At 50.6% G+C, this 27,967-nt stretch overlaps 15 protein-coding genes across 15 annotated transcripts; 8 read left to right on the forward strand and 7 right to left on the reverse strand.

The window, feature by feature from the left end:
- Window positions 1-672: 672 nt before the first annotated feature.
- On the forward strand, window positions 673-2,332 carry N7508_000863 (uncharacterized protein; the record flags this gene model as incomplete). Its single annotated transcript, XM_058458948.1, has 3 exons — window positions 673-1,487; window positions 1,533-2,162; window positions 2,209-2,332. The coding sequence occupies 3 exons, from the start codon at window positions 673-675 to the stop codon at window positions 2,330-2,332; spliced, it is 1,569 nt and encodes a 522-aa protein (XP_058325170.1).
- An 830-nt stretch (window positions 2,333-3,162) lies between these two features.
- N7508_000864 (uncharacterized protein) lies at window positions 3,163-4,791 on the reverse strand (the record flags this gene model as incomplete). Its single annotated transcript, XM_058458949.1, has 5 exons — window positions 3,163-3,482; window positions 3,542-3,657; window positions 3,707-3,796; window positions 3,859-4,346; window positions 4,402-4,791. The coding sequence occupies 5 exons, from the start codon at window positions 4,789-4,791 to the stop codon at window positions 3,163-3,165; spliced, it is 1,404 nt and encodes a 467-aa protein (XP_058325171.1).
- Window positions 4,792-5,035: 244 nt separating this feature from the next.
- N7508_000865 (uncharacterized protein) lies at window positions 5,036-5,435 on the forward strand (the record flags this gene model as incomplete). The annotated part of the gene is made up of 2 exons (XM_058458950.1): window positions 5,036-5,305; window positions 5,355-5,435. The coding sequence occupies 2 exons, from the start codon at window positions 5,036-5,038 to the stop codon at window positions 5,433-5,435; spliced, it is 351 nt and encodes a 116-aa protein (XP_058325172.1).
- A 610-nt stretch (window positions 5,436-6,045) lies between these two features.
- N7508_000866 (cupin domain-containing protein) lies at window positions 6,046-6,627 on the reverse strand (the record flags this gene model as incomplete). Its single annotated transcript, XM_058458951.1, has 1 exon — window positions 6,046-6,627. The coding sequence occupies one exon, from the start codon at window positions 6,625-6,627 to the stop codon at window positions 6,046-6,048; it is 582 nt and encodes a 193-aa protein (XP_058325173.1).
- Window positions 6,628-6,998: 371 nt separating this feature from the next.
- On the reverse strand, window positions 6,999-8,872 carry N7508_000867 (CocE/NonD family hydrolase; the record flags this gene model as incomplete). Its single annotated transcript, XM_058458952.1, has 3 exons — window positions 6,999-7,086; window positions 7,139-8,632; window positions 8,679-8,872. 3 exons carry the CDS (start codon window positions 8,870-8,872, stop codon window positions 6,999-7,001), a joined length of 1,776 nt encoding a protein of 591 aa, XP_058325174.1.
- Window positions 8,873-9,092: 220 nt separating this feature from the next.
- Window positions 9,093-11,327, forward strand: N7508_000868 (putative salicylate hydroxylase; the record flags this gene model as incomplete). Its single annotated transcript, XM_058458953.1, has 4 exons — window positions 9,093-9,332; window positions 9,384-9,458; window positions 9,508-10,336; window positions 10,384-11,327. 4 exons carry the CDS (start codon window positions 9,093-9,095, stop codon window positions 11,325-11,327), a joined length of 2,088 nt encoding a protein of 695 aa, XP_058325175.1.
- Window positions 11,328-12,131: 804 nt separating this feature from the next.
- ddiA (putative DNA damage-inducible v-SNARE binding protein Ddi1) lies at window positions 12,132-13,504 on the forward strand (the record flags this gene model as incomplete). The annotated part of the gene is made up of 2 exons (XM_058458954.1): window positions 12,132-12,735; window positions 12,798-13,504. The coding sequence occupies 2 exons, from the start codon at window positions 12,132-12,134 to the stop codon at window positions 13,502-13,504; spliced, it is 1,311 nt and encodes a 436-aa protein (XP_058325176.1).
- A 179-nt stretch (window positions 13,505-13,683) lies between these two features.
- N7508_000870 (EXPERA domain-containing protein) lies at window positions 13,684-14,650 on the reverse strand (the record flags this gene model as incomplete). The annotated part of the gene is made up of 4 exons (XM_058458955.1): window positions 13,684-13,751; window positions 13,831-13,983; window positions 14,239-14,433; window positions 14,590-14,650. The coding sequence occupies 4 exons, from the start codon at window positions 14,648-14,650 to the stop codon at window positions 13,684-13,686; spliced, it is 477 nt and encodes a 158-aa protein (XP_058325177.1).
- Window positions 14,651-15,467: 817 nt separating this feature from the next.
- Window positions 15,468-16,621, forward strand: N7508_000871 (TauD/TfdA dioxygenase family protein; the record flags this gene model as incomplete). Its single annotated transcript, XM_058458956.1, has 2 exons — window positions 15,468-16,455; window positions 16,506-16,621. The coding sequence occupies 2 exons, from the start codon at window positions 15,468-15,470 to the stop codon at window positions 16,619-16,621; spliced, it is 1,104 nt and encodes a 367-aa protein (XP_058325178.1).
- A 222-nt stretch (window positions 16,622-16,843) lies between these two features.
- On the reverse strand, window positions 16,844-21,066 carry N7508_000872 (putative non-repetitive nucleoporin; the record flags this gene model as incomplete). Its single annotated transcript, XM_058458957.1, has 5 exons — window positions 16,844-17,458; window positions 17,504-18,133; window positions 18,197-18,285; window positions 18,329-20,746; window positions 20,793-21,066. 5 exons carry the CDS (start codon window positions 21,064-21,066, stop codon window positions 16,844-16,846), a joined length of 4,026 nt encoding a protein of 1,341 aa, XP_058325179.1.
- Window positions 21,067-21,322: 256 nt separating this feature from the next.
- On the forward strand, window positions 21,323-21,917 carry N7508_000873 (uncharacterized protein; the record flags this gene model as incomplete). The annotated part of the gene is made up of 2 exons (XM_058458958.1): window positions 21,323-21,465; window positions 21,509-21,917. The coding sequence occupies 2 exons, from the start codon at window positions 21,323-21,325 to the stop codon at window positions 21,915-21,917; spliced, it is 552 nt and encodes a 183-aa protein (XP_058325180.1).
- Window positions 21,918-22,033: 116 nt separating this feature from the next.
- N7508_000874 (uncharacterized protein) lies at window positions 22,034-22,851 on the reverse strand (the record flags this gene model as incomplete). Its single annotated transcript, XM_058458959.1, has 4 exons — window positions 22,034-22,315; window positions 22,362-22,540; window positions 22,587-22,701; window positions 22,747-22,851. The coding sequence occupies 4 exons, from the start codon at window positions 22,849-22,851 to the stop codon at window positions 22,034-22,036; spliced, it is 681 nt and encodes a 226-aa protein (XP_058325181.1).
- Window positions 22,852-22,977: 126 nt separating this feature from the next.
- On the forward strand, window positions 22,978-23,703 carry N7508_000875 (5-formyltetrahydrofolate cyclo-ligase; the record flags this gene model as incomplete). The annotated part of the gene is made up of 3 exons (XM_058458960.1): window positions 22,978-23,014; window positions 23,111-23,536; window positions 23,588-23,703. The coding sequence occupies 3 exons, from the start codon at window positions 22,978-22,980 to the stop codon at window positions 23,701-23,703; spliced, it is 579 nt and encodes a 192-aa protein (XP_058325182.1).
- A 33-nt stretch (window positions 23,704-23,736) lies between these two features.
- N7508_000876 (small nuclear ribonucleoprotein E) lies at window positions 23,737-24,097 on the reverse strand (the record flags this gene model as incomplete). Its single annotated transcript, XM_058458961.1, has 3 exons — window positions 23,737-23,786; window positions 23,835-23,925; window positions 23,975-24,097. The coding sequence occupies 3 exons, from the start codon at window positions 24,095-24,097 to the stop codon at window positions 23,737-23,739; spliced, it is 264 nt and encodes an 87-aa protein (XP_058325183.1).
- A 170-nt stretch (window positions 24,098-24,267) lies between these two features.
- N7508_000877 (mRNA transport regulator MTR10) lies at window positions 24,268-27,464 on the forward strand. Its single transcript, XM_058458962.1, has 7 exons — window positions 24,268-24,415; window positions 24,467-24,559; window positions 24,609-24,881; window positions 24,931-25,021; window positions 25,076-26,695; window positions 26,725-27,312; window positions 27,360-27,464. Exons 1-7 carry the CDS (start codon window positions 24,290-24,292, stop codon window positions 27,446-27,448), a joined length of 2,880 nt encoding a protein of 959 aa, XP_058325184.1. The 5' UTR covers window positions 24,268-24,289; the 3' UTR covers window positions 27,449-27,464.
- The last annotated feature ends 503 nt before the right edge of the window (window positions 27,465-27,967 follow it).

The following is a 27,967-nucleotide window of genomic DNA, read 5'->3' on the forward strand; positions in this document are numbered from 1 at the left end:
CATCTGCCGAATTAGCCCAGCGATTATTAGCGTATTGAACATATTAGCAGAGAAACTTGCCTCTGTATTTCCATCGAGCGTGAAGGCAAAGCGAGACTTGTTTGTTATCATCGCTTCTTCTTGAGTGCTCAAACAACAGAGCAATCAACAAGCAAGGATAACAAATGGTTTTGATGTTATTTTCACGTTCAATAAGAACATTGAAGCATGCGTCCCTGATGGTACATTGTATATATTTAACCAGGTTCCAGCAGTCATCAAGTCTGAGATAGCATCATTGAAGCCGACGCCTCTGCGGGGTCCTAATGCGCACGAATTCCATTTTCAGAGAGTTGAGCCAGCAATGTACACACGTTTTGTATGTAATTCTTTGCTTAAAAAGCTGCGTCAATAATGTAAAATGGAAATTGATTGAACTGAAACGATTCCAAGTGGGGGTGAAGAAGTGAGGAAGTGGACGGGAATGCGGAGCGATGATCTAATCCCATCACGTGTGTTATCAACTCTCTTTGGACTTTCGGACTTTGAATTTCAATCGTTCAAGTATTCCTGGATTCTTCACTCCTACTCGGGTTGATACCCAATAATTTGGTATCCTCTCGATATAGGTTCATCAGCGGTAGCTTGAATGATGGTATGTCTGGCTGCTCCACCACCTCCACCCTCCACCTTATGTCTCACACCTCCCTCAAGTCAGGAAACTACGACTTTCCTCCTGCTTCGCCTTCTTCGTCCCGCGTATCTGGCCAAACTGGCTCTACCGAACGAGGCCCTGACGTGCTCCGCCTCCAGCATCTCCGCAACTTAGTCAACGAACGAAACCGCTCCGGTGCTTACAACACCTTCAGCGCTACTCGTGCCTTATTGACGCTGAATCAAGAGATTCTAGAGCACACTCTTGACCGGGCACGAGATCGAACCGACTTCGAACAAGCCCGGGCCGCTGCGGATCGCCAGATCCAACAACTCCAGTCCGAGATAGCTAGCCCACCCGACCTAATTCGAAGTATTTGGGCAGACCAGATTAATCTTAACTCAGAACGATCCCTGAGTCCTCTTGCCCCGGAAGCTCAGTCTCTTCGACGTCGACTTCCCCGACCGGCGTATATATCCCCTAGCCCCGACGGGTCCTCATCCAGATCCCCATCCCTCATGCCACCAGGCTCGTCGGGCCGAGATGGCCAGGGACGCCTAAAACGTCGGAAGCTGGACGCCGACGATAACCGCGAGGAATTTCAAGGATTCAACTACGGGCGATATGGACAAGTCTACCCCGGGAGGTTGCAAATGGAGATTGCGAGCTGTGACGGAGGAAACTATGACCCGGATGGCGGGTGTTCGCGCCCGGACAACGTCTTAGAAAACAACCAAAGCGTCTACTCCACCAAGGAAAATCGCTGCAATCTGATACTACGTCACCGGGGCGAGGCACCTTTTTGTTTAAAAAAGATCGTGATCAAAGCACCCCAATGTGGGTTCGATGCCCCGTATGTACCTCTGTCCCTTTGTTGAATTCTAGCTAACAGGACTAGAATTCAAGAAGGCATGGTATTTGTTTCCATGTCTTCCGACGAACTACTCGATCGCACTGCACGGTATCAAATTCAATACTCCAGTCCTCGATGGCGCCGCCGACACCGCCGGCATGGCCTACAGCCGTCTCAGGAGTACTTGAATGCATACCGATCACCACTACAAAATCTCGAACGCACAGTTCTCATGGGACCGAACTCAGACAGTTCGGCTTCTGATACAACGGATGACCCACAAAGACAATTTCGCATTACCACGGAGTACGACGAAAACAACGAGGAAAACAGTCATTCCGGAAACGATGACACCATCCCCTTTACAGAGTTCGAAAGAGCTCAAGGTGATCAGAGTGACCAGGGTGATCGGCTGGAAGATCCTTCGACAGAAACCGATGAGACACCAACCGAGGATGAGGATGACAATACCAGAACACTCCGCCAACGGATCCAATCCAATCGACGGCAGAATATGCTCTTTCGCATGGCCGAGCAGAGCGAGCGTCGAAACCCGACTCTTGTGAATCCCAATCCACCACCTGAACCCAACTCCCCAGAGGTCTTGAAACCACATGCGCGATTCTTCATTGAGCGACAGAAAAGCATGGTCACTATCAAATTCGATCCACCTCCGTATGTATCATCTACTTCGGACATTGATGTATGCTAACAAGCCCAGATCTGGTCGTTTCATTCTGATCAAGCTATGGAGCCCACGACCCGATGGGAATATCGATATAGAAAGCATCATCACGCATGGATATGCTGGTCCACGCTTCTTCCCGAGCATTGCTCCTCGTTAGTTGGATGTTTTACGGAGTGGTGGTTTTGATATTTGAGCGATGATACCTTTTCTTTGACTGCACTTCAGGCAACCTGGGTTTCTGTTTACGAGCGCAACGATGATACGAATGAAATGAGACATGCTTATGCTATGTGGGCGCCTTTCGGGTATTCGTTGGATCAAATAGACAATTCATCCCCACGAGACATTATATACGCCTTCACCTTCCCATACATAGACGTCCAGTAAGTAGAGGTGTTGCATGCTTCTCGAGCATATCTTGAACACGTATCCAGTCACCCAAGACAGTGCTTTGAAAGTAATGACTTGATTCTAGCCCTGTACTAATTTGTCTGTTGCTTTATCGTACATCGTTATCCAGTCTCCAAACAGCTCGTCTACTGCCGATGATTGGATTTCTGCGGCCAATTCAAATATCGAATGATCATGATGTCTATAATGATCTAAACCAGATGCGCATTGGACATAAAATGCCAATTCTTTGACTTTGCTTCATGCGGAGGCGAGTTCTCACTAGCTTCGTAGAGAGTTTTTACGACTGCTATGCCGACGTCCGCGAGTTGGATGATCGCAGCGGCAGCTCCAACCGCCTCCAGCGCCATCTGAATAAAACTGGCACCTAGAAGAAGACTCACATTACATCAAGGGGCTGTAGACGGGTACCAGACAATCCAGGGGCGAAGTTTATTGCGAGCGAGGCTCAGCTGGTCACATGTCGCCTGCATGTTTAGCGTGAGAGTGAGTAGATCTATAAGGAATGTCCTCTAGTGAAGAAACAACCTCGGAAAGCAGACAAAGCAATACATTCCATTCCCCCGGCTAAGTTAATTAAACCCTCCGCACATAGGTCCAAGTATAATACCCCAAAGTAGAAATAGTAGCAACCAACGAAGCAAGCGTAATAAGACCACCAGTGATAATCCCCTGTTCAAAGAACCCAATCTTAAAGCCTGGTCTCTGCTTGGTCGATGCCAGCGGTGCAATAGCCTCCCGCCACACTGTATCTGCCTTGGCCGTATTGTTATCAAGGATAACCTGTACCGCGCATGGAGTTTGAGTTATTAGTTGTGGGCGTGGGAGTTCGAATTGAGACTTTGTGTAGCGGGTTTGTGTAGATGGGGCTGTGTTCTTTGGGATGGCTGGTCCGACTATTCATGGATCAGTATTGCAGACTTTGATTTGGGGTTCAGATCTGGTGTATGCTTACTGAGCATGTGGCTAGGGATATGGTTAACCCATGATACGTGGGCATCGATGAATTGGGTTAGGTATTTGGCTGAAGATGGGGCTGCGAAAGCATAGGTTGCTGCCAGGGTTTCATTGCTATGGCCATGTTAGATGGTTCATTGGTGGGAAAGGATTGGAAACGTACAAGTTGGTATCAATAGCATCATCCAAGCTAGAGAATGGATGAACAAGGAACACTTTCTCTGAAATCTTCTTCTGCAAGAGGGGTGATTTACTATAGTCGTGTTAGTACAAGTGCTTCCAATATGTAGTATCAAAGCCTTTGTAGAAACTTACCGATCCTGAACCTCAACGACACCCCAATTACTCCCAGAAACAAGAACCCTTGCATTCCTATCCTTCTGGATAGAATCCAACAAGCTAGACTTCCTTAAGAGAGGCCTGGCCTCTCCATTCTCCCCAGCAAGGTACTTCGACGCATGCTGAATAACAGCCTCGACGAATGGCTTCATCGCGAATTCGTGCACGAGCACTAAATCCGGACTATATGGCGACCGACCACCGAGTGCGAACCGCGCTGCTACCAATGCCTGTGCGGCTTCAGTGATGTTGGCGGTGCGGTCAACTATAGCCACCGTCCTTGCGGTAGCTGGTGAGACCAGACCACTGCCGTTGTTTGATTCGCCGGTTTGATCGACTATCAATGCCTTGTTCAGGAATGAAGGATCCGGTCTTTGGGCTGTGATGCTAAATGTGTCGTGGTCTAGTGCTTCTGGAAGAATCTTGCGTAGGAGGGCTGGGAGAGCGCTTGTTGTTTGAGGGAGCTGGGTGGTATAGTCAGTACTCGGATCTATATGGAAGGAAAAGAGAAAAACAAACCTCAAGAACGACGCAGTTGCCTGCGGCGAGAGCAGCACTCAACGCTGACATGACGGAATAAAACAAGGTATGCGCATTTGGTACGATGTATACAATTCCATTGCCACGCATGCCATCTGTGTTATCTTTACCGCACGCAATGCGATACTCAGCCTCGAGATCCTTCTCCAAGCTCAAGCCGGAGTAATGGGTTCGGATCTCTTGCAGCGCGAGTACAACCTCGGCGCGGACTTCGGCGCGCGTGTGACCTGAGTCTGAGCTGATGGCATCTTGGATTGAAGCAATGTGCTTCACGAGGTTTGATTGGAGCTTCTGGAATTGAGATTGGCGATAGCGAGCGTTTTGGGTACGACCGTCGATATTCGCGGCTAAGATGCGAGAGAGATCCATTTTGGAGGGGATAGAGGTTTGGTATGAGGATACTGGGATCTCGGGAATGAATATAGCATAAATGGACTAGGAATAGCTCGGACATAGTGACATCTCCGAGTCGGGATGTGGACATGTGGGGGAGTTGCCAAGCCCTAAGTCTGGGGTCTCGGGACTTCCTCTATACTTCATGTCTGACTCCATATTCTACGGCGTAGTCCATACTTGCTTCTCTCTTCTGAGTTCCTGCTTTTCACCTCTCATCATGGCGACCACAACAACGACCACCACCACCACCCAAACCCTCTCCATCCTCGCGGACTACGAAGTCCACCACAGCGGAAATGACCACCAAGACGAACATACCTCCCCCGTCACCGCTCCGCAACCCGCAGACTGGCCTATAGAACACCGTCGCATGCCTGCTTACCGTCCCACAAATCGCAATTTGCCTTTTGAGGAGAGGCCTGGGGGTAGTAATCCGGCGGAGATGGTGTTCATTCAGGTTATGTTGCACGGCGTGTGGCTTAATGCTGTTGGTACTCCCATATGTGATGTTTGGATGTGCTATTAACCATTTCCAGGCTGTATCTCGACTCTGGAGATTTACTGGGGGGAGAATCAATGATAAGATCTTTCATTATGACGTTGGTGGGGAGTGGTAGATCAGGCATGATTTTGGTTAATAATTGGAGTTCATCAGTTTGGAGTACAACGTGTTTTCACTTTTATCAGCTTATTTCAAGTAATTGAATAAGAAATAGGAGCGTGTTGAATGTCCTCGGGTTTGTTTTGATACATCATGAACACGTAAAACACATAAAACGCATATCGTCAACAAACTCACATCTACACATAGAAATTGAGTAAAGTCGAGAGAATAATAGCCGCAATATAATTGAGTTGCCCGTCCGTCAGTGTTCTTGACAAGCACAATACAGACATCTCTCCAAGGTAAAAGCAAAGAGAAGAGGCAAAGCGACGCAGCTGGAGAATCCACTCATTCATCAAGGAATCTAGCACAACTCCACACCACAGTCCTCACTCACATTGAGCAAGTGGCGTGCACACCTTCATGGCAAGCCACGAAGTGCAGATTCTCCAATCTACAAAAGTAAAAAGTGGGTGGTGAAAGGAAAAAGTGATACGTAAAAAAAGCTGTAGACATAAGAAGGCGTTTGATCCGTTTGCATAGGAATCAAAAGTTACGCTTGCCGTTTATTGCACTCATGTAAAACTCATAAGAGGGGGCTTAAATTCAAGTAAGCACACAGATTAAGTACTAGCACGAACACCAATACCGTCAACGACCTCCCCCAATCGTCCACCGTCAACCTCAATCTCCTCCGAAGGCTGAAGAACATACATCATCCGAGCCCACTGACCAGTCTTGACACCATTCTCATCAACGACATCGGGAGTAACGTTCCTCCAAGCATGATTCGTGCCCCGCTGCACAGCAACATCACCACGCTTAAGCAACCGCACTTCACCCGAATCAAGCACGAGCTCAACCTCGCCTTCGAGGACGACACCATAATCAAGAGACACGGTACGGTGCATTGGACTCATGGCTGCAGGTGGCATATCCACGATTCGGCAGACTGTCCCGCTTGATACGACGATGCCTGGTGGGCTTGTCAGGTAGTTGGAGTATTCCGTTATATCCAATTTGTTGTTCAATTGCGCGGGGAAGTGGTCGGATGTGTAAGCTAAGCTAAAGTCTGCGCCGTCTGGGATTCTTTGTACCGGCATTAACTCTGGGAGGTCGTTTGAGAAGATCGCTTTGCCGCTTTCATTGTGGGTGGTTATGAAGCGGTTGAGGGGGCGGATATTTTTGGGGGTTTCGTCCGGCATGGTTGAGGGAATTGAATTCAAGTGAGACAAAGTGAAATGAGAGTGTATCGATATCTATGAAAGCTTGCACTGGAATTGTGTCCCATCTATATCTTGTGCTTGCTCTCCCCGCATCGGGTTGTTGTCCACATCGGATAGATGTGGGAATTCGGACTCTAATTTCGGAGCCGAGGTCGCATAAAAGAGAATTAGTAGTTGACGAAGTGGCAACTAGCATTTTGGCTACGTATTGTTGCTACGGAGTATGTGTGGCCTGTATACAAGTCCGTTGACCTCGGAAGTATTACTCAATTGGGAATGATCTAATAACTAATAATACAACATGAAAATATATGCATTCATTCAATTCTATACTATATATGTTTAAACGCCTAAGCAGACGGAATAATAGGCAGAGTAACATAGTTCTCTGCAAGACCAAAGTGAATATGATTCTGGCCCTGGAAGCGCTCAACAGATCTGCAGAAACAAGAATTAGCCAAAATTACCCCACGAAAGAAGGAATACTAACCGGTCTTCAGGCGAGTTATGTTGGAAAATACCAGAACCCTGGGTATCACCACTACCAATCTCCAAAACAATCTTACCACCCTTCTCGACGACCACATTTGTCGGCCAAACCTCCACATCAACAGGATAGACCTCACCAGGAATCACAGGCTTGGCATCGGTTGAGTAATAATTCCGATGAGGCAGGTATTCCCGGTGCTTGGGGTTCTCGGGATCAACCTGTCTCATCGAAACACGCAACCAGCCCTTGCACAATGGCACGGGGTCACCTGCTGTACCGGTGTAGAAGACTTCGGTTCCAGCTGGTGAGATATACCGCAGTGTCACAAATAGATCCAGGTCCTGAGGTGTTTCGGAACCTGGGTTCGCGCTCATTGATACGTTCAAGTGTGCGACGATGTGGCCCGTGATTTCGGTTTCGGTCTCGAAGGCGTCAGTGGTGAATTGAACCAGCTGGGGATTTTCAAGGTTGCCAAGTGCCTGGTAAGAGATCTTTGTCGAGCGGGATTCCTTTGGTGGCGATGTGATGAGCCCGTTGTTCGAGGTGAGGTGGAACTTGGTATATTGCGTACGAGCAATCGGCCACTCCTGCTCGATACGACGAGGGAATGCCTTCTCAGCTTCGGCGTTGTTGTGTCCGACATCACCCTTGCGCAGAACCATATCAACCTTTGGCGCAGTGCCATCAGCCCAGCCCGCACGATCCTCGCCTTTGAGGAAAGCGTCGAGGAAACTGCGCTGCAGCTCGACTTCCTCTTTGTAATAGAATGGCAGATCATGACGGCCAGTAATGAAGCGGAGATACTTCAAGTCGGAACCTGCATGTGTATACCCCTCCACATTACCACGAAGATGAAGCAGAATTCCGCCCCAATTCGCAACAGATAACAACGGTACCTTGATATCAGACATACTATACTCCTTCGAGGCATAGTACAAATCATCGCGGAACCGATTGCTCACATTATCGACCGTCTGATCCTGTCGATTCCGCACAAGTTCCTCTTCAGGAAGATCACCCTCAATACTATCAGGACCCCAGTTCCTCGCTGCCCGTCCACCAAGTCCATACTGGTTACTGACGACCTGTCGATCCCACCAGAATTTGATGAACTTGTTCGACAGGATTCCGCCATGGCGACATCTATCCCGGTAATAATCGGACATTCCCTCCCAGGGAATAATGCACGAGAGACCCTTCGGCTGACGCGCTGCGACTCGCCATTGACTACCGGCGTAGTAGCTGATTCCAAGGAGTCCGACTTTGCCGCTGGACCAAGGCTGCTCGGCAGCCCATTCGACTACGTCGAAGAAGGCTTCACTTGTGCCTCGCGACATCGTGTCCAGCTTGCCCATTGACTGGCCTGTGCCGCGCTCGTCGGCGCGAACAACGGCGTAGCCGTTGCTAGTCCAGAATTTTGGGTCGGGGGTTTCCCAAGCTGAGTGCTCAGAGCGTTGCTCTGGGTTAACCTCGCTGAAGCTTTGGGGGTGGAAGCTGGGGTTGTTAGTATGGGTCTTGTATTAAGTGGTGTGGTGCTTACGCTTCATAGCTGATGTCTTTGCCGTACGGCCCGTACGTGACGAGGACAGGGACCTTCTCTGAGGTCTTGGGTCTGTAGACATTGCATCGGACGAGACCTGATTCATCCTTGAGTGGGATGGTGAGGTTCTGCTCGAAGATGTAGGAGAACGAGGTCTCGTCGCGGGTTGCGATGTCTCTAATCTGGTTTGGCATTTCGTCCAAAAGGGAATAGTCAATTGTAAGAGTGGAAACAAAGTAAAATAACCACATGAGTTTCTATGAGTTCATATAAGCGTGTCGGTCTCCTCCCCGATGTGGAGCCGAAATGGGCATCCGAGAGATGCGCAACGACCAAAGTCCCGAACCAGAGGAATAGGTCATAAATAACACTCTGGCCTCCGGTGTTCGACTGTTGTCTCAAAGAGTTATCGTCATGACGTTCAAGGATTTGAGGGATACACAAGGCCTCCGCGTCTTGATCGTTGGCGCTGGCATTGGCGGTCTAACCGCTGCCATTGCATTGAGACAACAAGGACATCGTGTGGAATTGTTTGAACGTTCTCGCTTTGCAAATGAGGTCGGAGCTGCGATTCACTTGTCGCCTAATGCGAATGGTGTCTTGCGCCGACTGGGGATTTATGCGGAGGAATTCGGTGCTGTAGAGGCAGAACAGGTGAGACGCAGATGTAAACCTCGGTATGGGGACATTGACTGATATATGCAGCTACGCGAATACACTCCAGCTGGAGAGGAAGTGCATGTTACAAACCTCAAGCAACATGCAGCAATGTGGAGACATGTAAGCCCTAATTCATCGCCATCTCCATCTATACAACTAACAAATCCAGCGCTGGCTCCTCGTACACCGTGCACACTTCCACGAAGGACTCAAGAAGTTCGCCCAAGCACCAGGGAAAGGAACACCAGCTCTCCTCCACACAGCCAGCAAAGTCGTCGACATCAACTCTCACGAAGCAACAGTTACCCTGGAAAACGGCGATGTCATCAAAGGCGACGTGCTCATCGGTGCCGATGGCGTACACTCCCTAACCCGGAGTAAAATCTCCAAGACACAACCCTTCAGCTCTGGCAAGAATGCCTTCCGCTTTTTAATGAGCCGTCAAGAGGCCCTGGATGACCCAGAAACGAAGAGCATCGCGCAAGACTTCGGCGCAGTCGATATGTGGGACGCCGAAGAGCGACGCGTGGTGATCTACCCATGTTCCAACAATGAATTGTTGAATTTCGTCTGTATACATCCGGATACTGATACGACCATTGATACCACCGGTGATTCCTATAATCAGAATATTGGAAAAGACGCCTTGTTGGATGTTTATAAGCACTTTAACCCGCAGGTGCGCAAGTTGCTGGCCAAGGCTGATCCGCAGACTTTGAAGTTGTGGCCGTTGCTTGATATGGAGACGCTTCCTACGTGGGTTGAGGCACGCTTGGCTATTCTTGGTGATGCTGCTCATCCTTTCTTGCCTTATCGGGCTTCTGGTGGCGCTATGGCCATTGAGGATGCTGTTTCTTTGGCTGTTGTGCTTCCTGGGGATATTGAAAAGGATCAGGTGGCCGAGAGGTTGAAGGTTTATGAGAAGGCGAGGTTTGAGCGTGCTACGACTATTCAGGAGATGACTCGTCAGTCGAGTAAGCATATTTCTCCAGAGGCTGGTAAGTTTTCCCTTGAATATCTATCAGAGCATAACTAAAAGTGTTAGCAATGGGCATGGTGGTTTACATCTACGGCCATGACGAATTCGACCACTCCGCCCAAGTCTTGCGCAAGCATCTCTGGTCCCAGAACCCACACATGTACTGGCGTCAGCCTATCGTCTTCGGTCCTATGCCCGGTCCCCGACAGGACTGGATGGGCCGTGACAGAGCGCTCAAGTCAACCCAGTCAACCTTCACAACTGCTTCTATAAAATTCAAGACCAGCCGCACTCTCCTGCAGAACCTGTTTCCGACTGACCGGTATAGATTTATCTCACCCAGCACTGTGGCCAGAGCGAGTTTCTCGCAGACTACCCTTGGCGGTATGGACTGGCTGGGCGGCGGTGGATATCGCCATATTGGACTTTATATCCACGGTGTGCAGTATACCAAGGAAGATGGTACCGTGCTGAAGGGAACATATATGCCTATTCTGTTTGAGAATCTGGCTGATCCTATTGTTTCTGGGCGGGAAGAGTTGGGCATGCCCAAGCTTTATACTGCTATCGATGTTCATCAGCGGAACGAATCTTACCGACTACAGACTAGTTGGCAGGGGGCTGTGTGGGGTCATTTCGAGTTGGAAAGTTTGCAGGATCAGGATCCTTCGGCTGATGCTGGGACTATTGGGGGCGAGGCTGATGACGGTATCCTGGTTCATCGGTATATGCCAAAGATTGGCAAGGAGTACAAGGGTCAGGCTGAGGCTGAGTATCCTATCTTTGTGCCTCATGCTGCTGAGTCCAAGGTTGTTCCGTCCAGAGTGACGCGGTTGCAGCGGACCAAAAAGGCAAAAGTCGAGATCCAAGGTCTTGATTGGGATGCCTTGCCAACACTTCACCATGTTGTTTCTCGGCTAGGTGAGATTCCCGTGGATGAGATCATCGATGCCAAGGTTGTTAGTGGAGTTGGAGTTCCTGATGTATCCTCGGCTATGCGCATTGAATAGCATATTTAGTCTCCCAATTTGCATATATCGGATGATCAAGGTACTCGGCAAGTCGTCGGCAACTTTCCGCCCATAGAGTTCATCTGCCCACCCTTTCATAGATAGACGGTGGTATTCAGCGTATCCGGCATATCCGCAGCCATAGCCACGAGTCAGGCACAAAGATACGGGACTCTGGCACATGTCGTTTGAGGCTTGAGCAGTCTAGGCGGGGTAGACATAAAGCCACTGACCTCCTGAACAGGCGCCATGCTTGATCAGCCGTTAGGGTTGAGCCGGGAGCCAATCTGAAACGTTAGCACTAATGCAGGCCTCTTGAAAGGGGAAGAAAACCGTTCACCTACCGGGAAGTACCGTGTCGGACCGAAGAGGCTTCTCGCTCTGGCGGGGGCATATCATATGCAAAGATCATACTTGTGTCGATCCGTGCGTGTGCGGCGAAATGCAGGTCAGCACGGCAAGTTGACAGCACAGCCTTGGTGTCATAGTTCGAGGCTAGAGCGGGATTATCAGACAATGTTGGTACTTTTGGACCTTAACGGTAATCACGGACTGTCCCACCAGAAAGTTGTGAAGGAGACCAGTAAGAGACGAGTAAAAGCCGGGTATCCTAGGATTAGACATTAGCTGTGTATGTACATGGATGTAAGTGTAGAGACTAAGTGGAGATATGTAAGGGAGTGGAAGAGGAAGAGAGCTCGGCTTTACTCATCCACTTCCTTTCACCTCTCTCTCTTTCTCTCTTTCTCTTTCTCCCTCTCTCTATTCCTCTATCCCTCTATCTCTCCCTCCCTCCCTCCCACTATGCGTATCACCGTTAGCGTCATCCGTCCCGACGCGGACTCGGACATTATCAACCTAGAAGTCGGTGGTGACATGACGATCGAGCTATTGAAAGCCATTGTCGAAAGCGAAACCGCCATCCCGCCACAAGCCCAACAAATTGTCTACAACAACCAGCTCCTCGGAAACCCCTCACAAACCCTCGACCAAGTGGGCATTGCTGAAGGCGACATGCTAGGCGTCCACGTCACCCTCCGTCCTCCGCAACAACCACGACCCTCCCCCTCTGCCTCCTCCGTCGCTCCGCGTCAGGCCCCACCCCGCCCGGGCATGCAAGACCCAGAAACAATTCGCCTACACATCCTGGGTGATCCCCGCGTGCGCGAAGCCGTCCGCAGGCAGAATCCCGAGCTGTCTGACGCGGCAGATAACGCTCAGCGGTTCCGCGAGGTCCTCATGAGGCAGCAGCAGAGAGAGGCACAGCTGGAAGCAGAGAAGGAAGCTCGCATCGCCATGCTCAATGCTGATCCTTTCAACCCGGATAACCAGAAGGAAATTGAGGAGATTATTCGCCAGAATGCCGTCACGGAGAACCTGCACAACGCCATGGAGCATCATCCCGAGTGTATGTTTACCCCACATCGTTGCCCGCACCACCAAAGCTGGAACCAAGCTAACAAAATACAGCCTTTGGCCGCGTTACTATGCTCTACATCCCCGTTGAAGTAAATGGTCACCGCCTAAATGCGTTCGTCGACTCCGGCGCCCAGGTCACAATCATGTCGCCCGAATGTGCAACAGCCTGCAACATCATGCGGCTAGTCGACCGCCGCTACGGCGGTATCGCCAAGGGAGTCGGCACCGCGCCGATCCTCGGCCGCGTCCACTCGGCCCAGATTCGCATCGGCGAGATGTTCCTCCCCTGCTCGTTCACCGTGATGGAGGGTAAGCAGATCGATCTGCTTCTCGGGTTGGACATGCTCCGCCGACACCAGGCCTGTATTGATCTCAATCGGGGCGCCCTCGTCATCCAGGATCAGGCTGTGCCGTTCCTAGGCGAGGCTGATATTCCGCGTCACCTGACTGAGGAGTTTGAGGCTGAGCCTACGGTCAAAGGGGCAGATGGAGCGGAAGTCGGAGCTAGAACTGGAGCTGTTACCCATAAAGCGGGTGGCGAGGAAGGAGGCAATACTAGCACTACTGCCCCTGCACCAGCGCCAGCTTCATCCCAACCGCGAATCAATATCCGGCCTGCGCCTGCACCGCCTGCGTCGCGCTGGCCGCAAGACTCTATTGCCAAAATCACCGAGCTGGGCTTCACACGTGAAGAAGCTGTTCGGGCGCTTGACATGGCGAATGGAAACCTGGACCATGCGATCGGGTTTTTGATCTAGAGTTGCATTTCATAGTGGCGTTGGGATGGGGTTGGCTTAGGACTTGTATTAGCGATTTTCGATCGAGCACTTTAATGATGTGTACGATTAGCATCACCTATCACATGGATGGTATCTCTATTTAAGAATCTAGTAATAAGTGTAGGTCAGTAAGTAAGTGTTTCTACAGAAGCCGTAGCTTATTCCCGTTTATTCTTCTGGAGTCTCCCCCGTAACCGGAACACCATATCCAAAGTCATACAAGCCCCTACGTAAGAGTCAGCTCAACAGTCACCTACAAAACAGTACATATGTCGATGTCGATGTAGATGTATAGTATAACTCACCCAACGCCACATAAGGTCCATACAGAGTCGTAATCTGCCATTTCTGGTCCGTCGACCGATCTGTCCAGCTCCACACGTCCACTAGACATGTCAGAGATGTGAGGAAGGCTTGGACGCCGAAGACGAGGAGGTGGACTGGGATGAGGGGGTGATCTGGTTGATATTGAAATTAGTTTCTTTTCTCGAGAGTGATGCTTTGCTTGCTTCCAATGTTTCGTCTTCCGGTGTTCCATGGGGCTGGGGTTATGATTTGCCCGATGGGCTGACATGATATCTGCATTGGCTTGACAGGTGACGCCGACAGTGGCATTGATATGGTGGTATATCTGGTGCGATATAGGTGTATTGGATGGAATTGAAATGTCCCATTTGGAATGGGTATACGGGGTATAGGGGTAGTAGATATACCTGTCAACAACCCCCGCACAGCCCAAATCGACGCGGGAACATGGTATATCAGTTCCATCCAGATGAAGACTGTGAACCAGGTGGGAGCGGGATCCTCGAAGAATTTGTCATGGTAGGTGTCTATGTAGAATTGGCGGAGGGTGTGAGAGAAGTTGGTTTGGAGGGAGGTTGGTTGCAGGGGGACTGTGTCGACTACTGTCAAGTGTCAAGTGCCGGTGTGTTAGCGCTGTGATGTCAATTGAAAGGAATGTGGATTGTATCCACTAGACTCGACAGGTAGCGTGAGAACGGAGACACGGAGACACGGGACGGGATGGGAACGGGATGGGATGGGATAGTGTTGGGACATACGGAAGATGATGGGGATGTGGGTTACGAAGAACAGCAGATAGGCTGTGTCGCGTTTGAGCATGGTGAAATGGTGAAAGATAGCCCGTTCGTGGTCAAGTGCTGGATCATATGCAGAAAGAAAGAAAACAAAGGAAAGAGATATCTTGTCAGGTGACCTATAGATCGGAGTGCAACTAAGAACGCAACTTACGCATCTTTGCTTTTTCCCGGTGGGACCAGGAACTAACTTAGGCATTCCCGAGTCCAAGGTACCTAAGGAACCTTCCAAGGTTCCAAAAGGATACCCACTCGCCACTTGTGGAGATTTAACGCTCTCTCCATACTCCTGGATCTAAATTACGTAGAGCCTCACACCGCTGCTTCTCATTTTTGGGTATCTAGGCCATCTGGCAAGGTGGCCTGACTGATTCCTCGCTGGAAATACTCTCCCCGAGGGAATTATGACATTTTCTATAGCATGCACCATCTACCGGCCCGATCCCTGCTCCAAGGACCTTAGAGGAGAGAGCCCAAATTACATCAGGATAAGGTATGCAGCATGGGATAGGTCTGAAAGAAAGCAGACCGCAACATCCGGCCAATGGCACAAGCTGATTCGAACTTGCCGTTCCCTTTACGCCGAGGCAAAGATGAACCCACTGCATGCCTTATCTGGATAATTGAAGCGGTGAATTGAGAGAAGGGGTCGGATCACTCCGGGATTTGTGTGTTTGAGGTATGATCTAGGGGGTTTAGGTTGGGAATTAGATTGATCGCTTCGATCTTGACCGCTGTTTAGTATATAAGTCTCCATCTACTTCAACTTACTTGATGCTTTAATCTACATCTACATCTACATCTACATCTATACCTATATTTGATCTATACTTGACTACACAATGCCGTCTTCAGCCCCCCTTCGCGAAAAGAAAAAGGAACCCCCAATCAGTTACGACATCAACATCCCCTACGTGGATGTAGAGAAACAATCCAAAATCAACACCAAATACCCCCAATACCTACCCAGCTGGGATCCAATCTTCTTTGACCCCCTAACACCATTCGAATACAACGACCCAGCCCTGCGCGCAAACAAGAACAAGCGCAACCTCCTCAATGAAGCCTCCAAAATAACTCACATCCAACCAAACATCGGCTCAGTCATTGAAGGCGTCCAACTCTCCTCCCTGACTAGCGCCGGAAGAGACGAACTCGCCCTCCTCATCGCCGAGCGTAAAGTCGTCGCCTTCCCAGAGCAGGATCTCATCGATGCCGGCCCAGACGCTCAAGAGGAATTCATGCGCCATTTTGGTAAACCGAATTACCAGCCTGTTTCTGGTTCTATGACTGATCACCCTGCTTTCCATATTATTCACCGTGATGGCAATCGCGAGGAGATTTCCCGCTTCCTTGAGCAGAGGACTACTACGACTCTCTGGCATCAGGATGTCAGTTATGAAATTCAGCCTCCCGGCTATGTCATGTTGGGTCTTCTGCAAGGTCCTGAGGTTGGTGGGGATACTGTCTTTGCTGCGACGGATATGGCGTATAAGCGGCTTTCGCCTACGTTCACCAGTTTCTTGGATTCGTTGAAGGTTACGCATACTTCTAGCAAGATGATTAATCATACGCGTCTTGCTGGTGGTCTTGTTCGGAAGGATGCTGTTGATACTGTCCATCCGCTTGTGCGGGTTCATCCAGTTACTGGGGAGAAGTGTTTGTTTTTGAATGGGGAGTTTATTACGAGGATTCAGGGGCTGAAGGATTCCGAGATGAAGTGGCTGTTGGATTTCCTCATGAATCATTTGGTGACTGGGCATGATTTCCAGGCTAGGGTGAGGTGGCAGCCCAGGACTATTGTTATGTTTGACAATCGGTCGACTATTCGTGAGTTACCCTTGGACAATATGTCGACCACATTGCTAACTATGATTTAGACTCCGCTATTGTTGACTACTTGGACGATGACTATGGTGCCAAAGCTCGTCATATTTTCCGTCTCATTGCGCTCGCTGAGAAGCCAATCCCCGTTTACGAGGATTTCTCTGAATAGACTCCAGATTTGTTTCATAGAGGCGTTAATAGATTAATGGGTAATTTCGGATGCACTCCACTGGCTTGTAGCTGTATAGCATTGCTCTATGGACTAACATTTGTGTTCGTTTTCATTACCATCCCACGCCTAGAGTACAAAGTGAAACACCACGAAAACAGAAAAAGAACTATGTCAAATCATATTGATCCTCAGATCATCTGCAGCCAATAATTGCCTGTATCACCGCAGAATTTCGTCAATCCGCGACCGCAACTCAATAGCCGTGGTCAACTCCTCCTGGCTGAGGACATTACTGCCCTGTTGCAGGATCAACAACATCTCTGAAATCCGCTCGGCAACCACATCCGATCCGAATACCATACCGCCCAGGCGCACGGTCTCTTGGAACCAGCCAGTCAGCAGGTACAAGAGATCGCTGGCGATATACCGCCGGTTGGCGCCGTGGAAAGGCGCCTCGTCGGTGTAGTACATGGTCTCCAGGACGGCGTACAAGGACTCGTGCGCCACGCCAAGATCCAAAAAGAGATCCACGACCCAGGTGGCTGGGCCGACGTTCCTTTGGAATTCGAGTGCATAGCGCTCGAGCATGGGGACCAGGTCGCGCACCGGGAACACGGTTTCGGACATGCGTAAGCGACTTCCGAGGCTGCGAACTTTGTCGATCACCGCTTCGTAAGGTTGCGGTGAGCCACTGCGGGTGGTTGCGTCATGCACTGTCTGGATCAAGTGTTGCCATGTTGACTTGATGTCGGCGGCGTTTCGGTGGTCGGCAAAGTAGAAGATCTGAAGACAGATGTCGTGGTAGCCAGCAGTGTCGGCGAATTCATTGAAGAGCTAGGATTGTTAGTTGGAATCGTCAAGTTAGAAAAAGTGACTTACTGTGCTAATATCCATCACTGGTCCATCCACCTCGCGCAGCACATCGGCTTTGCGATCCGGGTTAATTCGCTCATCGTCCTTCAGTCTTTGCAGGAGATCGTCTTGGATATTAGCCACGTCAATGAGGTTGGAGATCTCCTGCAGCAATCGTTGCCGTGCTTGACGTCCTACATCGGCCGTGAAAATGGAAGCGTTGGCGCGTGCTTGGCCGAGGTACTCGATCCGACGGCTCAATGGGAGAGCAAAAGCGCTATTCGCCAAATCGAACTGCACTTGAGCGGTCTCGAAGAACCTTTGAGACTGAGAGTAGAATCGCCACAGAAGATCAGCATGGTCGAGATCGTCAGCCGACTTGCGCTGGAGGTAGGTGACCACGAAATGTGACTGTGTCGACAGCAATCGGTCGCTCCAGCCCTGCTCGAGGTACCAATCGTACAAACTCGTCAAAAAGACCTCATCTGTCGAGCCGGAAATCACGCCATAAGCTTCATTTTGGCGTTTGGCAACGGTAGTCAGCTGGCCATCGATAAATCCGGGATCAGATGCAGCCAGGGTATCAACTGCAAGGACAATCTTGAACACAAGGTCGTAACATTGCTTGCGGAAGTAGAAGTACTCCTTGCGGGTATCCTTGTAATGAGTGAGTTGGGTCCAGGATCCAAGGGATAGGGTTATGGCACAGGGGGTGCGTACCTGTTCGGGGCGCTGGTCCATGATCCAGGAGAGGGCAAGGTTGGATTTATCGGAGCGGCCGGCCACATTGAGTGCAAGTTGAATGGCGCCTGTAAAGTTAGCGTTGAACAACAGAGATGTGAATCAATTTACCTGCAAAAAACTGGTTGGAAATGAAGTTGTCCACTGCCGAGACCAGATAATCCATGGGGAGGTTCTCGGCTACCTGTTGGAAGAGATGAAGACTGTCATTGAGTAGGTTGCGGCCCAGTTCCGTGTTGGCACCGGCTTCAGGGGCACGCTTGAGCAACTCCTGTGCCTTGAAGATCACAACGTCGTCGGCGCTGCAGAAGCTGCCACATCGTCGGCGGAGCGCATCAGCCACGGTCTCAACATTGGAGCCCTTGGCAATGTTGCGGTTGACAATGGCCTTGACCAACTCCTTGGCAATGTCATGGCCCTTACTGGAACTGAATAGTTCTTCAAATGTGAGCTGAAGGAACTTTTCTTTCGACTCCGCGGGCAGAGTTGCCACAATCTCATCAACACGCTCATCGAACAACACCAGTACAAATGAGATGCCCTCAATTGTGTGGGTCACCAGCTGAACAAGGGAGTGTAAAGCGCGGTGCTCGGCCTGCAGTGCGGTCTCTTCTTGCTTGGTAGATACTCGGGCAAGAGCCTCGGGTCCGCTGAGTCCCTCGATGAAAGTCTTATTGACTTTAAAGAATGCTTGAAGGGCACTGAGATCATGTTGGATAGTCTGCAACTTGGCAGAGCTGACACCCGCTGAAACAGTCTGCGCACCATTGGGTCCCTTGCCCACCTTGGCGATTTCCTTCTTCCAGATGGATCGCAACAGACGCGTAATGTACAATCCGATGCCAGTGTGTCGTGGGGATGGCTGCACCGTATCAATGGCAGCTGTCGAGTTATCTGCCACAGAATTCTCATTCACAGTAGGCCGGCCACCGTATTCAATAAACACCTTGCGAGCGTACTCTAAAACATCCGGGTCGTTGATACGGGTTAGTCTTTGGTCAGGAGAAATTTCCACACCTTGGCCACAAGCCACTGCCAAAGCTGTCGCCAGCGCCTCACTCCGGCCATATGTGCGAATGAAGTTCTTGATCTCGCCCGCTAAGCCTTCGTCAGAGTTACCGCCGCTGCGGACCAATGAAGCAAAGATATCCACGAGACGACGCCGGCGAATGAGATGAACTCCACCGTTAGTCAAAATGGCAATCTCTGCAGCCGGGTGGTCGAATTGAACAGCCAGCTCATTGGCAACAGAAGAAGGCGCCGAAACAAGTCCGATATCCTCTGCCTTGCCTCCCAGATCGAGCATGATAGCTGATTCAGCAGTCTTACCGGCACCCGCATTTTCCTGGGAGCGAGCGACTCGGCCAGCGTCAGGAGTAGAGATGAAAAGGCTATCCATCTTTTGCAATGGATCCTTGCTGGTGAAACAGAAGAAATAACCCGGGGAGAAGCGTTCGGCAAGGCGAGTAGGAGAAAGCGTGTTGATCGGACCAGGAAGGGGAGCAACCCTAAAAGGTGAGTCTGGGGCAAGATCAATGGGGGGTGTCTTCACATGCAGCGCCTGCATGCTCGTGGGAGGGCCGGACTGTGAAGGAGCCCAGTTGTATGAGTTGGTTGCACTGAGATAGATACGGTAACCTGTCGCGGTTGTTGCAACCAGGTGGTAACGCGATGCCTCTGTTTTTGGCACAGGGCTGATCGAAACAATTCTGACTCTGGGATTAAGCGCCTCGTTGGAGGTGATGATGTGACCAATGTTGGAGTAGATATCCTGAGTGCGCTTGGTGATTGCAAGGGACAAAGAGCCATCAGATCCCATGTAGAAGACGCGAATTGTAGACGTAGAGGAAAGCGTGTAAAGAAGGCTTCGGCTGTCATCAACAACCATCTGTGTGACAAACTCGGATGAAGCTTGCGCAAGGTTCGTGATGCTCATTGATGGCCTGAAAGCTGACAGCCGTGAGCTTGTGTGGTTGACTCTGCCGCAGCGGCCCTGGAACCACCGTTCCTCTTGCTGGTAGGTGACCTCGTGCACATCGTTATCAGATGATCCACCGAAGAAAATGCGACCACTTGATGGGGAAGCTGCAAACACATTGATATCTAGACCTCGGACCGAGACGGTCATGCCAGTTTGGAAGAGGGAGACGCTTCCGCTGCCACTCGGCGTAGTCTCATAACCCATACCCAGCAAAATCACATCCGCGGTCGTCGAAACCACAAGCAAATGAGTAATTGCCGGCAAGAACACTCCCGGACGTGGCTTGGTCAGCTTGACAGCATTGATACTGTTTGGTTGGTCCTCAAATCCCACCAATGTCGGGTTTGGGTGTGTGAAATCCCAAATGTACAGTGCGTTGTCAATGGCCACCCACGCGTGATTTAGCTCGGCAAACAAACCCATGCTGGTCGAAACTTGTGCGCGGTTGTATTGATCGAAGATCTGATCGGGGATGTCGTACATCTTGACTTTTTGGAATGGCGCCCATGATGAAGCTGCGGGAATGTTGTACTCGGAGGAAGAGCCCTCTGTCTTTGGTCAGTTCTGCGAAAGCCTGGAAACTTGAAATCTTACGTGATAGATAGCTGTCGAGGTCTGGGTAACGCGATTCGCTTTGCAGGCTGTTATTAATTGTTCGCGCCCCGCGTTCCTCGGTACTCAAGGTCTGATTTTTGGTCTGCGATGCTGCCGGGGGGAGCTTCGGCATAGGGGTCTGAGGGGTCTGTATTTGCGGCGATTTTGCCTGGAGGGTTTGAGACACTGGCGCCGGGGTCTGGAAGTACGTCCCAGGAAGGGGTTTTTGCGGTGTTGCCGGAGGAAGATTTGTTGGAAGTGACGGGTACGCCATGGTGGAATAACAGAAGCGAGGGAGAATTCCCCGCTAGAAATGATAGGGAAGCTGCAGGATGTGTCGAATGGTGAATCACAAAGAGAAATAACAGGTAGAGAGAAGACGATGAGGAAGGGGAGGAGAGATTGGATCATCCAAGGTCTTTGCGAAAAGAGAGTCAACACTGAGAGCGGTGCACGGACCAATCTGGGATCTTCCGCCTTTTGTTTGAACTTCAACTATTGACTGCTTTGCTCTCTACAATCAATCAACAATGTTTCAATCACTTCGAGTTTCTGCGCGTATTCCTGCTCGTCTGGTACGATGGAATTCTACTGCCACTCCGGTTCTACCGCCATTGATGGCTACCTTGCGGACTGATCTTAAAACTGCCATGAGAGCAAAGGATACCACTAGGTAGGTATTCTTCTGCAATTGGTCGAATTAAGCTTATGAACAGACTGAATGTGCTTCGCGCTTTGATTTCGGAGACCAACAATGCCGCCAAAACCTCCTCCCCCATTCAGACCGATATCCAACTCTTGTCGCTCATTCGGAAACGCTTGAATGCGACCAAGGATGCGGCCAAGGAGTTTGAAGCTGCTGAGCGCCCCGACTTGAAGGAAAAGGAGGATGCACAAGCTGTCGTGTTGGAGGAATACGCTGGTCAGGTCGTGACAGTGCCGACTGCCGAGATCACCGAGGCGATTGTCAATCAGATCAACGCATTGAAAGCCGCCGGCGAAAAGGTCAACCCCGGGCTCCTCTTCAAAGCTCTGTTTGCCCAAGACGGACCCTTGACTGGCAAGCCAGTCGACCGCAAAGAGGTGGGTGCTGAGATCCAGAAGGCACTTAAAGAACTCTCTTGAGATTACATCTACATTTACCATTGTATATTAGTGTCACAATAGCCTAGGAGGCAATCAATTCAGTATGGAAGGATACGAAAGACATTCCAACGCCAACCAAACGCCAGGTTAACAGATCATGAGTAGAAAACGGCCGCACCTCCAAGCGAGGTCATCAGGACACCCAACCACCACCAACGCTTTGGATTAATCAACTCTTCTCGGCTGATCAAACTGAATCCAGATTTGGTCGACAAGTCACGTTTTCCTTTGCCAGTCGGTGTTGGGTTCAATGTGGTGGTGGGCAGCATCTTTGGTGGCCGGTAGGCAAGGAACATGGGGTGAAGAAGCGAACCATCGGCCTTTTTCAAGTCGAGTCGTTGAATCTTGTGGTATTTGTCCACTCCAGTGGAGAATGACTATACAGAGTTAGAGTAAATTGACCACAGAAAGGGAGATATGTACTTTGAAGTGCTCGGTGGTATTGTATCGCGTGTATAGACCAACCGCTTGGCGACAGGGATCAGACAAGAGCTGGCGACCATCGACGGCAATTGGGGTCAGGATTAAAGAACCATCGGCAGATATTTCAAACGACCCGTGTTGCCATTGCATGATTCCTTTCGGACATGATGGATCGGCAGCTGTTTTGCGTCAGTACTATCCAGTGATCTATATGGAAGAACTCACGATTTGAGATTGCGCGGTAGTATGCTTCCTCGTAATGGCCTTGGTCGTCAAACGAGTATGAAATGCCAGTCAAATTCGGTTCCAGCAACTTGTCCTTGAGCGGATCGTAGAATCCCTGCGCGTGTTAGTCTCATTTGTTGTGAATGTGCACAACACATACTGGTCCAGTAATAACTTCATGAGATTTGGTGGTCCATGTTCCAACCAAATCACTTGCTGTAGCTGCCCAGGCAGCTGTAGCCAACAAACTCCAAATCAAAAACATCTTGGTTGACGAAGGAAAGTTGGCAGTTGGAAGGTATTTGAGGCGCCCTTCACCCTAGATGCCCTTGATGCCTTGGGTCCCACATACCTTATCATTATCAGGAATGGACTCCCCCTCAACAACCTCATGGCTCTTCAATCCGCAAAGCGCGAACTACGCAAAAGTATGCGATCGACTCTTTTGAGTCTTTCGGCTGCTTCTATAAATCAACAATGTCAGATTTGTTGTTTCTATGATGTTCCCTACTGACCTGTCGCAGCTAGAACCGCCACGACCAAATTCCTCTCGCTGGCCGAGTACCAGAACGCGAACAGTATTGCTGTCTACTTGTCCATGCCTACTGGAGAGCTGTCTACTACGGGAATTGTACGAGATGCTCTACAGAGTGGCAAACAAGTCTATATCCCATACATTCACACCCAAGACAAGACCTCCGTCATGGACATGTTCGCGCTCGGATCCATGGCCGAGTTTGAGTCATTACAACCGGACAAATGGGGGATCCCATCGCTTCAGGCTACGCAAATTGAAGGTCGCCAGAATGGTTTGACGCAAGGATTGGATTTGATTGTAATGCCGGGCATGGCCTTTGACCATGGGTTTCGGCGACTTGGTCATGGTAAAGGATATTATGATCATTTTCTAACGCGATACTCAAATTTGGCCAGAAAAATGCCATTCCTTGGTAAGAAATCCCAGAAACAATCCCTTTAGCCCCGACTGAACTCCATGGTAGTTGCCCTTTCTCTGCAAGATCAATTGCTCTCTGAAGATATTCCCGTGGTGGAGCATGACTGGCTGATAGATGCGATCGTGGTTGGTGATGGTGGATATCTGGATCGCAGGGTGTAGCGCAAATCGAAATAGAAAGTAAAAAGCGAAAAATCAAACGGCTTGAATGAGCGAGACATTGTCGCCTTTGAGGAGGATCTGGCCTATTGTGGAGTTAGCTGTATTCTGTAGTTGGACTCGGGCATCCATACCTAATGGCCTGCGCTTCTCCTCCTCTGTCTTGGTGGCAAGTCGCACCTCCACGGCATCATCGATGACCAGGTTCATAAACTCATCGAACCCCTAGTGGCTGTTAGCACGAGCAATCAAGCGCGTCGTTGAAAGTACATACCCGGACCTTCCCCTCTATCCGGAATGCTAGCTGCTCATACAGCCAGACAGAGACAGTGTTGCGCTTCTGCAGCAGGCTGAAAATAAAGTGAATTGGCGCCAACAACGTCTTGCGGGGAGCCATGATGGGTGTGTTGAGGTTGAGAGCTGGGGAGAAACGAACCAAAATGAGAAAGCTCTGCGTCCCGTGATTTGATTACAGTAATACCAATACACGTCACGAACACCATCCCACCTTCTCCTCCAAGTCACATCTTCCCCCCTGTCTCTTTACACTTCTCCCCATTGCTGAGCCTCGTTTTACTGTTTTTTCAATATGGCCAGCAAGGAAGCCGGGCAGGCATTCGCCCCGGTCCTGGCGGCCGTCGCGACAATGCAAGGGAATGTGCCTAGGTCTGAGAAGACTCAGGCCCATGAATTCCTAGAGAAGTTCCAGAAATCGGTATGCCAGTCCGCTACATTGAGGGGCAAGATTTGCTGACTCTGGGAATAGATTGAGGCCTGGACAACAACCCACGCTTTGTTACAGTCCCCCGATGTCCCGGTCGAGGCCAAACTGTTTGCCGCGACTACACTGAAAGGAAAGGTATGTTTACCGCGATGGTGGATGCTGGCTTTCCCTAACAACTGCGCAGATCATTTTCGATCTTGATCAACTACCCCCCGATGCGGTTGTGGCGCTCCGAGACTCCGTCCTGAATCTGTTGGTGGCATTTGCGTCGGGCCCGCGGCCCATCCAGACCCAGCTATGCGTGTGTTTGGCCAGTTTGGCGATCCAGATGGTCGCGTGGAAGGATGTTCTGGCGGTGGTTGGGTCAGCGTTGGGAAGCAGCGCCGGAGACTGCGTGCTGGAGTTCCTGAAAATCTTGCCTGAGGAAGTCACCGAGGGTCGCAAGATTAACCTCAGCGTATGTGTTTAAGTGGTGTTGACAAAGGATAAGCTGACGCTTGCAACAGGAGGATGAATTGCTTGGAAGAACCAAGGAGTTGCTGGAAGACAATGCGGAGCAGGTCATGCAGCTAATGATTCAATACTCTCAATCATCGCGTGAGTTTAGATTCTTGCATCAGTGGAGGATCAAGGCATAACTAATGTATACAGCTGACGCCGCAACCAACCCCCGTCTTCTCGACTGCATCACTTCATGGCTACGTGAAATTCCCGCCGCCAAGGTCGTTGAGTCACCCCTCATGGACGTCATCCTCAAGGCCCTCGACAACGATCGTTCTTTCGACGCCGGTGTTGACTGTGTTTGCACGCTTTACCGCGACACCAAGGATGTCGACGAGTCGCTTCCCGTCATTCAAGCGCTCTACCCGCGACTGATGGCTCTTCGCCCCAAGATTGCCGAAACTGCCGAGGCTGAGGATTTGGAGGCATTCAAAGGTGTCACAAGAATGTTTGCCGAGGCTGGAGAAGCTTGGGTTGTGCTTGTTGCGCGTCTTCCAGGTGAATTCCGTGGTCTCGTGGAGGCCCTACTTGAATGCTGTGCTCGGGACTGGGAGCGTGATGCAGTCTCTCTGACCTTCATTTTCTGGTACGAACTCAAGCAATACATCACCCTGGAGCGCTACAATGATGCCCGTGTCAGCTTCCAGGACATCTTCTCGCAACTGGTGGATATTATGGTCAAGCACTTGGAGTACCCCAGCCCAGAGGACGGCGAGACCGACTTGTTTGGCGGAGATCGCGAGCAGGAAGAAAAGTTCCGTCAGTTCCGTCATGCCATGGGTGATGTTCTCAAGGACTGCTGTGCCGTCGTTGGTGTGACCAACTGTCTCGGTAAGATCTACCAGCTGATCCAGCAGTGGGTAGCCAAGTATGCGTCACAGGCCAGCAACGAGCATGTTCCTCACTGGCAGGAACTGGAGGCTCCTCTTTTTGGTCTCCGTGCAATGGGCCGGATGGTCGATCCGGAGGAAAGCACCGTTCTTGGACAGTTGATTCCTTTGATTGTCCAGATCCCAGACCAGGAGAAGGTCCGATTCCAGGCGATCATGGCGCTGGCCCGCTATACGGAATGGACCGCTCTTCACCCCGAAACCCTCGAGGCCCAGCTCAATTATGTGATTTCTGGATTCCACCACAGCTCTCAAGAGGTTGTGCAGGCTTCTGCTCTTGCCTTCAAGTTCCTCGGTACCGATTGCCAGAAGCTTCTCGGTGGTCATATCGCTCAGCTGCACTCCTTCTTTGAGTCGGTTCTCGACAAACTGAAGCCTGCCAGCCAAGAGGAGGTGACTGAGGGTGTCGCCGCTGTGGTTTCCGTCCAGCCCCATGAGAAGATCTACGAGTCATACAAGATGTTCTGTGACCCGATCATGGCCCGAATCATGAACCTGGCCAACAACGCGCAGGATGAAGAAGGCCAGCGAGCTGTGGCTGATCACTTACAACTGATCACCATCTTTGTGCAAGTTGTGACTCCCATTGTTGCACCAGGAGAAGAAAACCCCGCCGTCAAATACTGTGGTGAGATTCTCCCTATTATGACCACGATTGTCATGAACTTTACGTCCTCCACGCCTATCCTTGAACGAGTGTGCCGCTGCTGGCGCTACATGATTATTTCTTATCGCACCGGCATGATTTCTCTCCTGCCTACCCTGGCCGAGAGCATCGCAAACGGCTTCCAGGCATCGCGCGAGGGTTGCTTCTTGTGGGCCACCGACGCGGTGGTGCGTGAGTATTCCGATGGCGCCGAGTACGTCGACCAGGCTACCAGTGATGCCGTCTTCCAGTTCTATGAGCAGCAGGCCATTGCCTTCTTGCGTATCTTGAACGACCTCCCCCCGAGAACCTGCCGGATGTGATTGAGGATTTCTTCCGTCTTTCTTCTGATGCCGTCCGATACTACCCTAAGAAGTGCATCAGCTCGTCTCTGGCTATTCCTATCTTCTCTGCTGCCCTCAGCGCCCTCACTCTTCAACAAGTCGACCCTCTCATCGCCACGCTTCACTACTACCGGGATTTGTTCAGCTTCGCATTTGACAAGCCAATGGTCTCAGAATTCACTACCCCCGAAGGCCAGCCCTACTCCACGCCACCCGAGGTCCGTGAGGCTGTGAAGGCGTTGATTGCCTCGCAGGGTCAGCCCTTGGCGCAGCGTGTTTTGACTGGCATGATGTTCACCTTCCCAGGTGACTGCTTCCCTGACGCGTCGGGTGTGATCATGACAATGTTCGAGCTGCTTCCCCAGGAAAGCGGTGCTTGGCTACAAAGCACACTGCAGATGTTGCCTGCTGGTTCTATGAAGCAGGGCGAGGCTGAACGACTTCTCAAGAACGTCTCCGACAAAGTACAGTCGGGAGAGACCCGCAAGATCCGTGCTCTCCTCCAAGGTATGTTCATATCCCACTATTATGAGCGACAAAGCTAATCATTTCAGACTTCACCAACTCGTACCGCCGCCGCAATGTGGCTCCACGTGATGGACTCGGCCGTCTGGAGGCCACCCGGTTCCGATTCAGCGGCTGAAATCCTCACTACACTTTTCCCCTAGTGCCTAGCACTCAAAAAGAACCCACGGGAGCATTTGCACATCAGGTGTTGGTCCTTTGTTATTGACGCGCCATGTGGCACGCGAGGGCATGAACCCGGTCTCGAAATGATTTATGATCTGCCGGTGCGCCGGCTTAGCCAGGACTTTCTGGCATCGTCAGTTACTGCCATTTAGGTTGGAATTTCTCGACCTAGTGTAGACAGCATTTATAGATAGTCAGAACTCTTGTCTACAGGCATGTGTAGAGATGCGATTTCGCAGTCTCCGCGTGTGGGTATTTGATCATGAGCAATGAATCTATTGATTACCATTTACCATCGACCCATGACCTCAAGATACTGTATATCTTGGGAAGTAGTGACCTGACATACCATTACAGTGCTGTTAGATGTCTGCGTAGGTTTTTAAGAAAGTTTTTCTTGTATAGGGTGACCGCGGACCCTTCATTCTCCCTGCTCACTGACCAGGTGAGGGCTTGAAACCGATCGACTTGC

This window comes from Penicillium antarcticum (genome assembly GCF_028974205.1).
Source record: "Penicillium antarcticum strain IBT 31339 chromosome Unknown utg000001l_segment0_segment0, whole genome shotgun sequence".
Classification (NCBI taxonomy): Eukaryota; Fungi; Ascomycota; class Eurotiomycetes; order Eurotiales; family Aspergillaceae; genus Penicillium; species Penicillium antarcticum.

Bases quoted from the DNA above. Each gene is read 5' to 3' on its own strand.
- N7508_000877 (XM_058458962.1), top strand. From the start codon at position 24,290: ATGGCCAGCAAGGAAGCCGGGCAGGCATTCGCCCCGGTCCTGGCGGCC. The intron at 25,022-25,075 runs GTGAGTTTAGAT...TAATGTATACAG, and splicing joins TCAATACTCTCAATCATCGC to CTGACGCCGCAACCAACCCC. The intron at 27,313-27,359 runs GTATGTTCATAT...TAATCATTTCAG, and splicing joins GATCCGTGCTCTCCTCCAAG to ACTTCACCAACTCGTACCGC.